General features: G+C 43.2%; 1 protein-coding gene and 1 long non-coding RNA gene across 6 annotated transcripts in view; one reads left to right on the top strand and one right to left on the bottom strand.

Annotated features, from left to right (window-relative positions):
- Nucleotides 1-26: 26 nt before the first annotated feature.
- LOC128135424 (uncharacterized) lies at nt 27-5,247 on the top strand. The gene is made up of 3 exons (XR_008233079.1): nt 27-107; nt 2,622-2,825; nt 5,120-5,247. It is a non-coding gene; the product is annotated as an uncharacterized LOC128135424 (long non-coding RNA).
- LOC128135422 (cytosolic carboxypeptidase 3-like) overlaps nt 2,774-13,295 on the bottom strand; it is a 26,084-nt gene continuing 15,562 nt past the window's right edge. For 3 of the 5 annotated variants that reach the window (XM_052774344.1, XM_052774341.1, XM_052774346.1), the window contains 5 exons: nt 11,907-11,975; nt 10,675-10,732; nt 6,560-6,608; nt 5,090-5,298; nt 2,774-4,406 (listed from right to left, as the gene is read on the bottom strand). In XM_052774344.1, coding sequence (XP_052630304.1) covers nt 4,267-4,406; nt 5,090-5,298; nt 6,560-6,608; nt 10,675-10,732; nt 11,907-11,975 — 525 coding nt within the window. In that variant the 3' untranslated portion in view covers nt 2,774-4,266. The remainder of the gene's footprint in view (nt 4,407-5,089; nt 5,299-6,559; nt 6,609-10,674; nt 10,733-11,906; nt 11,976-13,295) is intronic. The other 2 variants (XM_052774342.1, XM_052774343.1) reach the window with 1 other exon arrangement.

The raw sequence follows: 13,295 nt of genomic DNA, 5'->3' as shown, positions 1-13,295 counted from the left end.
GAATAACTGACCGGGCTAAGCTCACCCAGGAAAGTTGTGCTACTAGAGCGGCTTGGGTGTCCGTGGGGGCCGAGACGAGTTTGTTCTGTTTGGATACTTCTGTAGAGGTGACTGACCATCCCAGTGCCAACCCCAACACTGACCACTTCGCCCTTCTTGCACGTTGAACACTGCTCCCCTCCCTCCGCTTCCCAGACCCAGCTTTGCTCCGACTCCCCCTCGCCTGCAGACGCGGCGCCCACGCAGGCACGGCGCAGAAGCGGCAAGCTGCCTGCCGCGACAGGAAACCTGTGAAACCTCGAGTGATGTAAGGGGTAAAATTCTCCTTCCTTTAGTCCTCCTGGCCAGGTCCAGAACTGCTTGTCCTGTCCTGTAAGCAGCCTTGGTGGTGGGTCTGGTAGAGAGGTGTGTGTTGGGGAGGGGTACGTGTGGGACACCTAGCCATGAAGCTGTTCACGGAGTCCCACCTAGTCATTCCACACCTAGGCACGGTCTGGAAACCTCCGGGTGGTACAGAGGTTGTGAGCCTGTAATATTGGCACTCGCATCCAAGAGCACGAGGGAGGTGAAGGGAAATACGGGAGGAAGAAGAGAAGCTGGATGGATAGAGCCATCAGGCAGGTAGCGGTGGGGAGGTGCCTTCCTACCCAGCCTGTGTGCGTGGAATAATTTTAGCACTGAGAAGGACAAGGAGCTGGACTGAGGTGGTTCGGATCACAGATAGCTTGGGCTGGGGTTATGGTGGGAGGAATCGGGGTGGGGGTGGAAGGTTTGCAGCAAATAGAGCCTCGCAGGCCATAGCTGCTGAGCTGAACGTGGTGAATGGTGGCGGCACAGAAGGAAGCCTCGGGGCTGAATATGGCCGGTAACTAACACTGGGGCTGCTGGCTGCGAAACTGGGGTACGAGCAGAGAGCACCAAGGTGAGACCTCTGTTCCAGTGAGGAAACACGCGTTGGCAGGAGGCACGTTTGTGCTCTCACGCGGTTTCGCCTCACACCACTCACTTTTCTGTCGTTCAGGAAGGAAAAGGGCGTTACGATTTGGGTCTGGTGATCAGCCGACTCCTCCGCTGACCTCAGCACCGCAGGGGAGTTTGCCGTTTTGCAGCCACAAGAAGGAGGCACAAGCAGCTCCATCACACGCATCCTCACTTCGCATTGGGGTCCTGTTTGCTGGGGCAATCGGGATGACTGCCGCAATGGGTCTGCTCCATCATGCCACGGCACTCCTCCTAGAGAGGCGTCTGATCCCCTTCCCATCTCCTACGCCTCAGCCTTCGTGAGCCTGACAGATGGCCACGCATCCTGGCTTTAGCCTTTGCATACACCTCCATCTCTCCGGCCTTCTCTGCACTGCTCAGAGCACTAAACACGCCATTTGGGAACGTTACTTTTGGAGTGTGGCACCTTCCTGGCCAGAGCCGGTCGCCTGATTGTGCACCTCTGGTGGAAGCGCTCCTCCGTGTTTCCCGTGTCTCCTCCCCTGCAGGGTCTCGCTCTCTGCTGCTTCTAATGCCTCCGGGGATGCCCAGGCTGCCGGCGGGGAGAGGTACAGTCAGCCTCTGGCTCAAGACTTGCCCTTGGTACCACTGACCTTATTCGGTAGGCTGCCTTCCACATCTTTGGCCGCCTCTCTGGCAGGCTGTTCCCCTGCCTTCTCCTTCCAGGCATTTGGGCAGGGAAGATTGTGCCTGAGGGCTGGGCAGGATGCAACATGCGCCACTCTTCTTCTTCCTAGGGACGTTTTACAGGGGTCCCCTGGCTGCTCCTGTGGCTTCAGATGCTCAAAGTCTGATGATGGAGCAGCTGGGGAGGGGAGGAGAGGTGCGGTGGGTGTGGGGTGAGGTAAGCAGGGGGGTGATGGTCAACACGTCTAATGGAGAAAGAAGGGGAAGGGAGAGGAGAAAGAGAGCGGGGCTTCTACATGTGTGCCTGGAGGTGGGACAGATCGGGTGAGTCTTTGGGCTGCTGGGGCCTGGTGTCTGTGGGTGGGAAAGGAGAGCTCTTCCCAGGAGTCAGCTTCCACTAAATCCCCATGCAATTGTTTCTTCCTGGAACTGCTTCCTGAAATAGAAATGTAATATTTCTTGTGTGTGTTAAGATGTTCACATGGCTTTACAGTGGAAGGAACTGCTCTGCAGTTCCCTGTGGTGCCGTTAAAGCACACACAGCAACACTGTCAGCAGTTCTAGTAATATTAGCAATGACAGGTAAAGCATGAGATGAGCTGGGACTTTCAAAAGTATTTTGCTTATTTTAGCCTGCTGTTTTAAAAGTAAGCTACCAGACTTGCTTCCCAGAAGTTGGTCATGACCCTGGTCCTCATTCCTGAAGGAATCTCCACAGCAGAACTCTGCTCCCTCTAGTTACTCAAAACCCCTCTGAGATATAGCTAGTACTGCCCTATTGTACAAGACTTGAGGGATTCCTGTGGGAGTCCTTAGGCTGGTGAGAAGAGAGGTTGGAGCTCACTTCATATTCTTCTACATTGTTTAGAAATAATTTTTATTCAGAACAAATCATGAAATGACTATTTTTTTCCTCATCTGTAATCTGCTGACAACTAACAATAAATAAATCTCAGTGAAACGAAACCAACGTTATGCTTTTATTCCTATAGCTGTCATGAGGACATTGCTGGCAACCTAAGAACTGGAGTCCAAAGCAGTGCAAAGCTAAACGGCTTTGTGCTGTCTGCACGTGTGCTGCATTCAGGATTCCGTGAGACTGAACCCTAATCCCATAGGGTATCAGGTATGAGGCTCCCAGAACTCAATCCCCAGGACTTTTGTCTTTATTACTCCATTTGTCTTGCTGCAATACAGTATGATTTGTCGTCTTGTTTCTTATATGGTGCACAACAGAGGGGCTGTATGGGGTATTTCCTTCCAGCAATACATTTTAAGTATTTGGCCAATTCTTTCTTCTTGCAGATAGAGTGCAGTTAAAGAAGCGCAGCTTGGTCTGGGGATCCAGTGTTAGTTGCTCTGCAGTTTGAACCCTAGGTTTCCCAAAGCAATATAATTTAGGTTTTATTTATTATTGGCAATTCTAGAGCAGCCCCTCTCAAATGCTCCAAAGTTAATGGCCCTGATTTTGCAGCAATAGGTTCCAATGTACAGACTAAAATGGAGCATGCTGTAGAGACAGAGACAAGGTAGAGAGAGGAACACCACTGACTTGCTTACTGGGCAATCCTAAGTGCTAGGAAATTTAAAGGAAACAAAACTCAGTACCTGTCTTAAACAGTGTATTTTTCATCTTGTCTCCCAAATGTCTGTACAATGCTACACATTAAGAAAAATGCACACTGTGCAGGTAGATGACTGTTACAAATAAAATATTACCCAATTATGTAAGAACACATGAATGGCCACACTGCTTTAGGGCAAGGGGCCATCTATCACAGCACCCCACCTCCAAGGTGACCATGTGTGGATGCCCAGGAGAGAGCAGGAACAGAACAAACATATCCAATGCTTTTCCCAAGCACTCTCCTAGATTCTCACTCTTTTCCCTGGAGGAGATTTCCCAAGCCGTATGTGTCTATTCAAAAACTCCCAGTGGTCTATCTATAAGGTACATATCCACCTGAATCCATGTATGTTTTTTGCATCCATTACATCCTTTAGCAAAGAGTTCCACAGATGGACTATTTGTGTACAGATTTTATGTCAAATGTTTTTGAGTGTAACATGTATTTGGTTTGTTGGTGAAAGGGGGGAATGATTGTTGTGGCTTATGACTCTCCAGTTTCTCTACTATGATCAAGGAATGGTGGCTTCAGCTGCTTGGTGAATAATCGCTTTCCTTGAGAACCTTAGGGAAACTTCCAAATAGAGTGAAGAAGGAAAAAAAAGGAGGGGGGAGTCTGCCTCACAAAACCAGTATATATTGTTTAAGACAAATGATACTTTATATTCAGGAGAGACTCGCTACTAAACTGGTTTAGAATTTAGGAATCTTCTTCATGTGGTGAGAGAAACTTTATGTCTACATTAGCCAATGTGTGTGAACTATTTTTCAGAAAAAAAAAGAGCAAGAAGAATTTTGATATCTGCAGGTATCTACTCCCTTGCTGGTAGAGTCATAATCCATAACCAAAGTCTTGGGAACTGTTTAAGCAAATCAGCTACATGACACTTTCATGTGCCTTCATTGGCTGAAGGACTGGGGCTCCAAAATATACCCCGATATTTTGCAGCATGTTGTCTGTTCTTTGCTTCAGGCAGTAACGACAGGGAGAACTACCGTATGTCTTGTGGCTAGCAGGATTTACTCTTCCCCAAATTTGCATACTGGCTTGCTGTCCTGGTTTTCTTGGACCTTGTGCTTTCTGAGGGGAGCCTCTCCTTCATTTTCCTTTCTTCCTTTTTTGAATTGCTCTTTGCAGTACGATCATGACCTGAGCCAAAAAGGAGGAAAAAACAAAACCATATCAACTACTACAGACTTACTACTTACTAAAAAAGTACATGGCTTTGGTTTCCTTCACAAGAAACTGTGGTATTATGGCAGAAACATTTCCTTTACTAAAGGAGAGCCACAGCATGACTCAAAATCTAGTACTAAAATGTGGAAACTTCAGCCATAGGCACAGGACCTGGTTTTATTGCTCCAGAGATATGATATTCTATTGACCTCCCCTGGAAAGGCTAATTCCAACATTTCACAGCATCAGACCAGACATGCCTTTATGGAATGCTGATACATATGAAAAGCAATGAACCGATGGTTAGAGCCTCTCCCACCAGTAACTGCAGAAGGATAGTGCAGGGTCAGAGGCATTATCCTTTGCCATTAGGTTGAGATTTTCCAAGCTCTTTTCCCTGGGCTGTTCACAAAGAGGTTAATGAGCTTCTGGACCTCCAGTGTTTCAGCCGGGAAGCTCCATGACGCCAGTTCTGGTATCTGCCACCTTGCTATCAGCTGCTGCTGAACACCTAGGAATTTTCCAGCACTGCTGATGTACTGCTACCATCTGTCTTATGTCTTTCAGTACCTTGAGATAGCTAGACCAAGAAACCCAACAAACAGAACTAAATACTATTCTCTGGTGTATTTCAAATAGAACAATAACTGAGAAACCTTTTAAATATTGGAATGTCTTCTCTGCAGACTTGGAGACACTTTTGCCATTGTGTTTCTTCCTCTTCTGGGAGACCAGATTAAAGCTGGGTGAATGGAAATTGTCTCTTGTGGATAGGATCGTATCACGGCACACACTTTTTCCTGCCTCCTGTGGCACAGACGGCTTTTCATGACTGCCTTTAGCATCCTGGGTGAGACTCTCAGAGCTAAAACACACAGAGGTCAGGCCGGACAATATTTTATCTCCACACAATTTCATGACAAGATATACATAAAGATGACCATGCAGAATAGAAAATCCTTACAGGTAAAATTCCTCCTACTTTAGTCTGGAGCATTTCACAAGAATCATATGAGGGGGGGGAAAAAACCAAAAGAATTTACTGTATTTCAAACTACAAAGAACCACAATGCCACGATACTATCTTAAGGACACTATTGCCAATATCATGTAGCCATTATATCACTATCCTTTCTGCGTCAGCCAGAAGTACCCATCATAGAAACAGCAGAGGGTTACCTTATCACAGAAGTACAGACAGACACCAAAAACATTTCTTTCCTCTTTTATCAGGGGAGAGCCTATAATTTTCAAGTTCGTGTAGCAAAGTCTGAGCTGCAAGGTGCAAAGCTGGAGTCCTTGAAATCAGTTAGTGTGAACAAATTAATATGTATTATTTCATAAAGTGTTTGTGGCAGGATCCGCTACAATCTAACTAGCTAGCTAACTCCACTTTGCTCCATTACCCAACAACAGCCACATGTATGCTTGGCAAGACACAGAACTTTTTATGCTATCAGTAGGAAAGTAGTCAACACTGATTGTCAGTGTTACTGCCACGGGGCCTTGCACACCCCTAAGAGGGTACAACCGTCATTGTTCATCACCAAAGCATGAGAACCCAGAAGTGAAGGGAGTGCACTACCAATAAGCTATGCACTAGCACCATGACAATATTGTGATTTTAAGATATCCAACCATTCTAAATAAGTAAATGTCTGTTTTGGACTGTTCGTGCCACCTAGCCTGGCTTGGCCTTTATTTTCTCACCTCTGCCCTGTTTCTTAGTAGCTGCATGGCCCTATTTTCTCTCTCTCTCCCAAGGCAGCAGCAATCACCCCTTCCTCCAGAAAAGCACCAGATCAGTGCCTGTGAGCCAGTGAGTCCAGCAAAGCTGGGGAAAGGAGCTTCAGCTATGTGCTGAAGGAGAGGGGCTGGTGCTCCAGATGAGATGGAGGAAAGAGGATTCTCTGCTTCTCTAATATCACCTTCCACTGCAGTCTCAACCACAGCGTGAAGTGGCCAAGGACAGCTGTCTAGTTTATGAATGAAAAACAATGAAGCACAGTGTCAGAGGAGCATAAAAAGGAGGAGAGTGGATTTGTAGAGGAATCAGGCTGGGATCATTCTCTCACTCCCGCTTTGTGAAAAATACTAGAAACTTGTAAAATATAATAGTATCCTACCTGAAATCCTCTCCTACTTGTTTGGCAGAGGCTGCAATTGGCAATTTTACTGTAAAAAGTAGAAAAAAGAAAAACACTGAAAGCACGTATCAGATGTCTTAAAAAAAACCATCAACACAATGAAACATCCAAATTTTGTCTTGGCCAGTTCAGACTCAATAACTGGCTGAGGCTGATACAGTTACTTACAGTAACGCTACTTACTGTAACAGTAAGTAGAGTTACACTAAGCAGACATTGCTGGACATCAAGCCATTTACTCAGATGACTAGCTGTGGGGTTAAGATTTTCTTCATATTGAGCAGATTCCAACGCACATGCCCACCTCCCCTTCTTCATCTATTGCCTAATAAAGGCTGTTTTGGGAAAAAGATACTCTAGGTATCTAGGAAGATACTCTGAAACTGTTCCACTATGCATAGAACTGTAAATCAGGAAGTGAAGGTGCCAAAGGCAACATGATTATTTTGTTTTGGTAAGCATGCAGCTCTGTTGAAGAACATGTTCTCGCTCCTCGCGTCTGCTCCAAGGAAAGCAAGTGTTTAACATCCAAATGACACTGGACTAGGGTCCTAACAGACATCTCCAGAGCACGAGTACTATGTCGAGCCCCACTGGTCAAGCAACATGGGTGGGAGTGGGAGAGAAGAAGAGCTGGTGCCACCCGACTGATCTCCACAGGCGGTAGGTGTTCATGGACTGCTGGCTGCGTAAGAACAAGGTGCCCCGGGGGAAGAGCAGTGCCAGCACCCAGGGAAGCTAGAAGTTACGTAGTGTGGAAGCCTCCAGCGTGGTGGTGCCACTGCATTCGGGCAGCAGCTGAACAGGGGTCCAGTGCAGGTGTGATAAAAGTACCTGAGTGACAGCAACCTTTGGGCTAGAAATTGTTTCCTCTCAGGTACATATATAGCACCTGCCTTCACTACACACCCTGCTGATAAGACATCTCCGGAAGAGCAGTAGGAGGGAGAAAAAGGGGTTATAAAGTGTTTTACAGGCTGTGGGACAGTACTCCAGTCCGGATCTAAAAAAAACCAGTAACAAAGTATTAAGAGCCAGGATATGGTGTTTGGGGTTTTTTTGTTGCTTTTGCTTGGGGCTTGTTTGTTTGTTTGTTTCCCTTCCTCCAAGCAACATCAATTCCAGGAAAGCTTAGAAGAATGTGATCTGTTAAATTTTTACCCTTGGGTATGGTACACAATAGCTAGGAATGAACAGCTGCAGCTGGGGAAGAAAGTTCTTCAAAGTCAGCCAAGATTGCAAAAACATTTAAAAATGCATTCTTTATTAATCTCCTCTTTGGCAGGCAAGCCCTTATCAGTCATAACACTTAAATGTACTCAACTGTACCGGTACTTAAACTGTACTTAACTGGGCTGCCTGTCCCACAGAAGCCAATTACAGCTGTAATGATTTGTGCCCAGACTTAGAGGCTGGCAGAGGGAAAGTCACTTTTAACTTCACCTCTCCCTCCATACTGCAGGTGGCTCAGGCATCTTCCTTCTCAAGACATGGAACTCCAGCACGTTGGCTGGTGTGACAGGCATGGCCCCGGTGAGGCAGCAAACTACTGCGTAAGGTCCATGGGCGAGATGAACCAGGTCTGACAGTGTATGCGCAGGCGTGTCCCTTAGACACAACATTTACAACATTTTGAAGCTCCCTTTATTCTAAGTGAAGAGGTGCTTTATACAGTTGATACTGAATTTCATTAATAATATTTAACCCACCTGGCCAAAATAAAGTAGGGAGGGCAAAACCCAGGGAAACCTTCCAGTTATATTTACATAGGTTTAAAAAATACATTAAGAACACAGGATCTCCTCAATCAATGAATCCAGTCCTCTCCTATCACAGGCACATTCTTCCTACAAACCCTTTCACAAACAAAATATTCATCTGTTAGTTTTTCAGTTACCATGCTGCTTTGTTGTTTGTTTTTTTTTCTAGTTAAGTTCTCCAAGACAAAACCAAAGTAGTCATAAGGCAGAATAGCTCTGGATACATGTCTGAGAAAAACAAGACAGGAATTCAGAACCAAGCACAAAGTCATTACTAAAACATGCCACTACAGCATGACAGTTAGATTTTCATCACCCAAAGTGTGAAAATCACATGAATAAGGATTGTCCTGAGAATTAATTCCAGTATCCTTAATGTAGGCAGAGAATAAGTAGTATGTTCTCACATTCCTCTGTTTAACTGATCTGTGATAGCTCCCTATGAATTCATAAAACCCACAGATTTATATAAAACCACAGATAATAGGTATAACTATTTTAATATTTCTCATCTGGTCCTCACTGAGGAATTCTAGATCCCTGCTCATGAAAACAACAGCTGAAGTAGTGTTCTGTATGATTTGCTGACGTGACATCTGGAAAAGACTTTAAAGCTCTTATTTCAATGAGAAGAATCCTTTTATTTTCTTTTTGTAATTCTCAGAATATTTCATAAGGCTTGTTTATCTGTGTAGGAGAGGTCAGAAGTGAAATGTAATATCAGCTTTGCAAAATTTTGGCAAGAGAATGAACTGTAAGAATTTTTAAAAAGTAACATGATGCTGTAATTAACACTGCTCACAGGTGTTTGCTGGAATAAGTAAACATAATAACAATGGCTAAAATCAATGAATGCTGACTTATGACACTGTGAGGTGAGGGCAGGCAGCTTTGTATTCAGGACATTTCTACTTCGCTATTTTCCTCATAGATTAACTTGTTGGTTTTGTACGCTTGATAGCAGGCTATTTCACGGCTTTTAGCGTATCTGTGAAGCCACAAAGTCTGACACTAGGCATAACAAATTCCATTGTTTTTTCAGTACTCTGTCCACATCAATGTTTTCAATTAAAACCCTACCAAAAACTCTACCAAACCCTATCCTTAAACTCCTGAATTCAATAAACTCTATGCTCCTGTAAGAAGCCTATTCTGTTTCAATGTCAAAAATTAAAAGTTTATGAAAATCAGATTTTTAAGGCCAAAAAGAACCACAGATTCTCTCATCATTTGTTTCACCTACCATGAAAAATAGGCCAGCAATTTTATTCAGTTTTCTATGAACCCTGTTGCAGATTGTGTGTTCGATGAAGCGAGACAGAAAACGTACTACATCTGGGATTTGCACTACTGGGTGTTCTGACTCCCTGCCAAAACATGCATCTCTTACTTCTAATGCAAATTTCTGTCTTATCAACTGCAGTCACAGCTTCTCGTGCTTTCTTTTTCTTCGACTGAGGCTATCCCCGCTACTCTGAGCTGCTCTACTGCAGAATGTCCTTGTATTTTAGGAGACAATTTTCATCCCATAAAGTCTCATTTCATCATAAAGTGGCTGAACTCTCTAAGTGTCATGACAGGAGGTTGTCTTCGGTTCTTAAATACTTTCAGGGGTTCTCTTTTGCATTCTTCTTTTTTAAAAAATTCTTTAAAATAACGATGACACTAGAAGCAGTCAAAGTCAGTCAGTATTAGTCTCAGAGAAGTTCTACAAAGAAGTCAAAATAGCTTTTCCCTCCTATTTTCACATATGGAAGAACTGTATTTGTCCTCATGGCACAGTATGAAGATAACTCATGTTGAGCTACTTGTTCACTTTGACACCTAAATCTTTCCTAGATTTCCTAGTGCTTGCAATGACACAAGTCCTCCAGTTCTGTTTCCTTAGCCTCCATATTTGCTTCTTTCATTTTGTCTGTATTGAAACCAAAAAGTTCTGGTTGATCCTAATTTTCCATAGGATTTGGCCTGCCTTGTTTGACTTCAATGAATGTTTTCTCCTCTAGTTTCTCTGGACCAAATGAGCACATTATTAGAAATGCATGTATCCTACTGCAAACAGGAGCAAATATTTTTTCACCTCTCTGGAATTGGCCTCGGGTTGTTTTTCTCCAGTGAGACTGTTCCCAATCAGTAAAGCGAAGTGTAATAATGTGATGAGGACAGTTTAAACTAAAGAAAAACGAGCTCTTCCAAATGCTGAGACTGAGTGAAATCCCAGCCAAGAAACTCTGTACTTATCTTTTTGGAAGATACTCCCTACTGAGGCTTGTGATTCTAGAAAAAAAATGGCTTATTGGGATTTTAAGAATTAAACAAACATATAATGTTTACCTTTTTTCACTGGTTCAAGTACCTGAAATATCTTATGCTGAGTTTCAATGCCTGGAGTCTGTGAAACAGAATAGAAACATGAACGAATTATTAGTATTATTAAGTTCCAAAAGACTGACTGACAGAAAGGTATTATTAGTCAGCCACTTTATGGCATGTTCAAGGAGTGTATACTAGGTTAGGAGTATACTAGGTTAGGACAGGGGAAGCTTGGTAAGGGTTCAATAACTAGTGGGAAAAGAGCTAACATGTAAAGGCTGGGCTTTTTCTTTTTGTTCTCCCCCCCCCCCCCCCCCAAGCAGAAGGCAAGCTAGGCATTCGGTATTTGGCCTGATTTTCAAAAGCTCAGAAAACTCAGCAACTTGTGTTCACATTGCAAGCTGTTGGGTGTTCAGCATTGTAAAAAATATTTAAGTTAAATTCCTTTTCATGAAAGTAGGAACGTAACATTAGACTACACTATTTTCATCTATGATTTTTAAGCGTTTGTCAACTACAGCAAGGCTCATAAACAGTCATGTAGGATGCCAAACAGCAATAATAGATGGAGAAGGGATGTTTTTAAAAAAATTAGATCTTATACCAACTATTCTGACAACGACCCTTTAGTAAACTTAATACCATGGTAGTTGCTAGGCCGACTAATGCCGAGTACCAAGTCACACACTCTGAATGGTAGGGAGGGGCACAGTGCAGCTTTAGGAATATTGCCAGCACAAGTATTTCAGGGCTGGGCTGATCCCAAAGTTAATTAAAAAATGTATTGCCTGTTTCCCTAGAATGTCCTTCTCTTCTTTTCACACCACTCTACTGGACTGGAAAACACAACAGAAAATGTTTTAATGGACTTGGCAAAAATCCTGTTCAATGAAACGGGAAGTGAAACAGGTCCAGCTGAGGGGGTGAGATGTTAGCAGTTTTGGAGACTGAACAAGAACTGGTATAATCTCCAGCTCCAAGGCATATTACTTGACAGAAAGATCTAAATGTATCAAATAATATATTCATAAGACATAATTTTACCATTTTTTCCTGCCCCAGACTTGTTGGTGTTGATACTTCTTCATTCACAGATGAAATAGACAACAAAGAGCAATGGGCATTCTTGGTCAGCAGCTTTTGGTGACAAAATTGTTTGTCTAAAGTTACAGTGGTTGAGTTAAGTTGTCATGTGTCAGAGACTGGTCAGAAAAAGAGCACAAGATGTTTCTACCAGGATGAAAAATACTCACATTTTTGCTTTCATGATTTCTGTCCTCAGCAATGCTGTGAAAATGCTCTCCTGATGTTTTGGTTTTTTTCTGCACAGAATATAGTATGTAACCATTTTGATTCATGAGGGAATATTATAGTTACAAACAAAAAAACCCAACAGTTGCAAATAAACATGATAATCACAATGCCAGAAGGAACACATGTAAGCCAGCTGCTCAAGACTGAATTCCTTATGCTGTTCTGTTCAGCAAATACTTATGAACCTGGACACAAACATATCACATTGACTAGGGACCTCACTTCCTACTCAATATGGCTTGTTTATTTTTAGTCTGGGAACCTGGACAGCCATGCTTTCTCAGTAGTATTAATTGCCACTGCTCTGTTTTTCTGACGTTGGGGCTTCCGAAAAGAAAGATTGGCATAAAATGCAAAAAGCTTGGGAAGCGCTGGTCAACCTATTAAACCAATGAAAGCATTAATAAAGCAGCCAGCATTACAATGTTTATGTACATAACAAGAATATTACCCATCAAAATATTAATGTGACTTCTTCTTTCCAAACAACAGTTTGCTTTCTCTAGGCAATAATAACAGTGCTCCTATTTTACATCTGAGGGCTATATATGTTTCTAGACTGAACATCAACAAAGTGCCGCTGAGGGCTATGTACATACAGCTCCAGCATGAATTTCTGTCAAAAACTCTACTGTACATGTGATATTCCTTGCTATTCACCTTTTTCAAATGCCTTTAAGAACTCCCATCAAGAACAACAACGGAAATTTTGGTAGGTCTTTTGATCTAATAACTTTAATTAGTCACTGAAGTAGATCCACATGGAAAAATGCACATAATCATGAAAAGAACAAAAGAAAGAAACTTCTTGAAGGAATTGTGATGTACTGTTCTTTCAAACTCATTTGATAAACTGTTGTTGCTTTCTTTACATAGTAACGGTATCACTCTGACGTGTTTTGCTCCTAGCATGCATCCAGCAAAAGCGCTTTAATTCACTGCATGAGAGATGCATGAATGCAATTCCTACAATTGCATGAAAGGTGTCTTTGCCTGTGTTTCAGCACAGAAATTACAGAACAGGACCTAGTGAAGCTCCACTTAACTAACAGTTTTGCAATGTATACTGATGTTTGCAATACGCAGTTATGAATGAGTTATGTGGCAGCCTGCTCAATCTACAGCTTAGTCACACATGTCAGGCAAACCCGCCTGCCTTGCTTGTATGTACCATTTACAGACCACAAGGAAATGGTGCTTACGGACATCAGAAAAAAAAAAGAATCAATCCCACTGCCTGGCATGTTGAGTGTTTCGACCCAAACAAGGCTATTTTTAGCAAATGAAGTGGAAAGGCTCAGAGTTTTAGGCAATTTTTTCTCAAGTTG

Source organism: Harpia harpyja, chromosome 23 (assembly GCF_026419915.1).
Source record: "Harpia harpyja isolate bHarHar1 chromosome 23, bHarHar1 primary haplotype, whole genome shotgun sequence".
NCBI classification, from domain to species: domain Eukaryota; kingdom Metazoa; phylum Chordata; class Aves; order Accipitriformes; family Accipitridae; genus Harpia; species Harpia harpyja.
The sequence above is the reverse complement of the archived record's forward strand: the minus strand, read 5'-3'. Positions and strand labels throughout refer to the sequence as shown.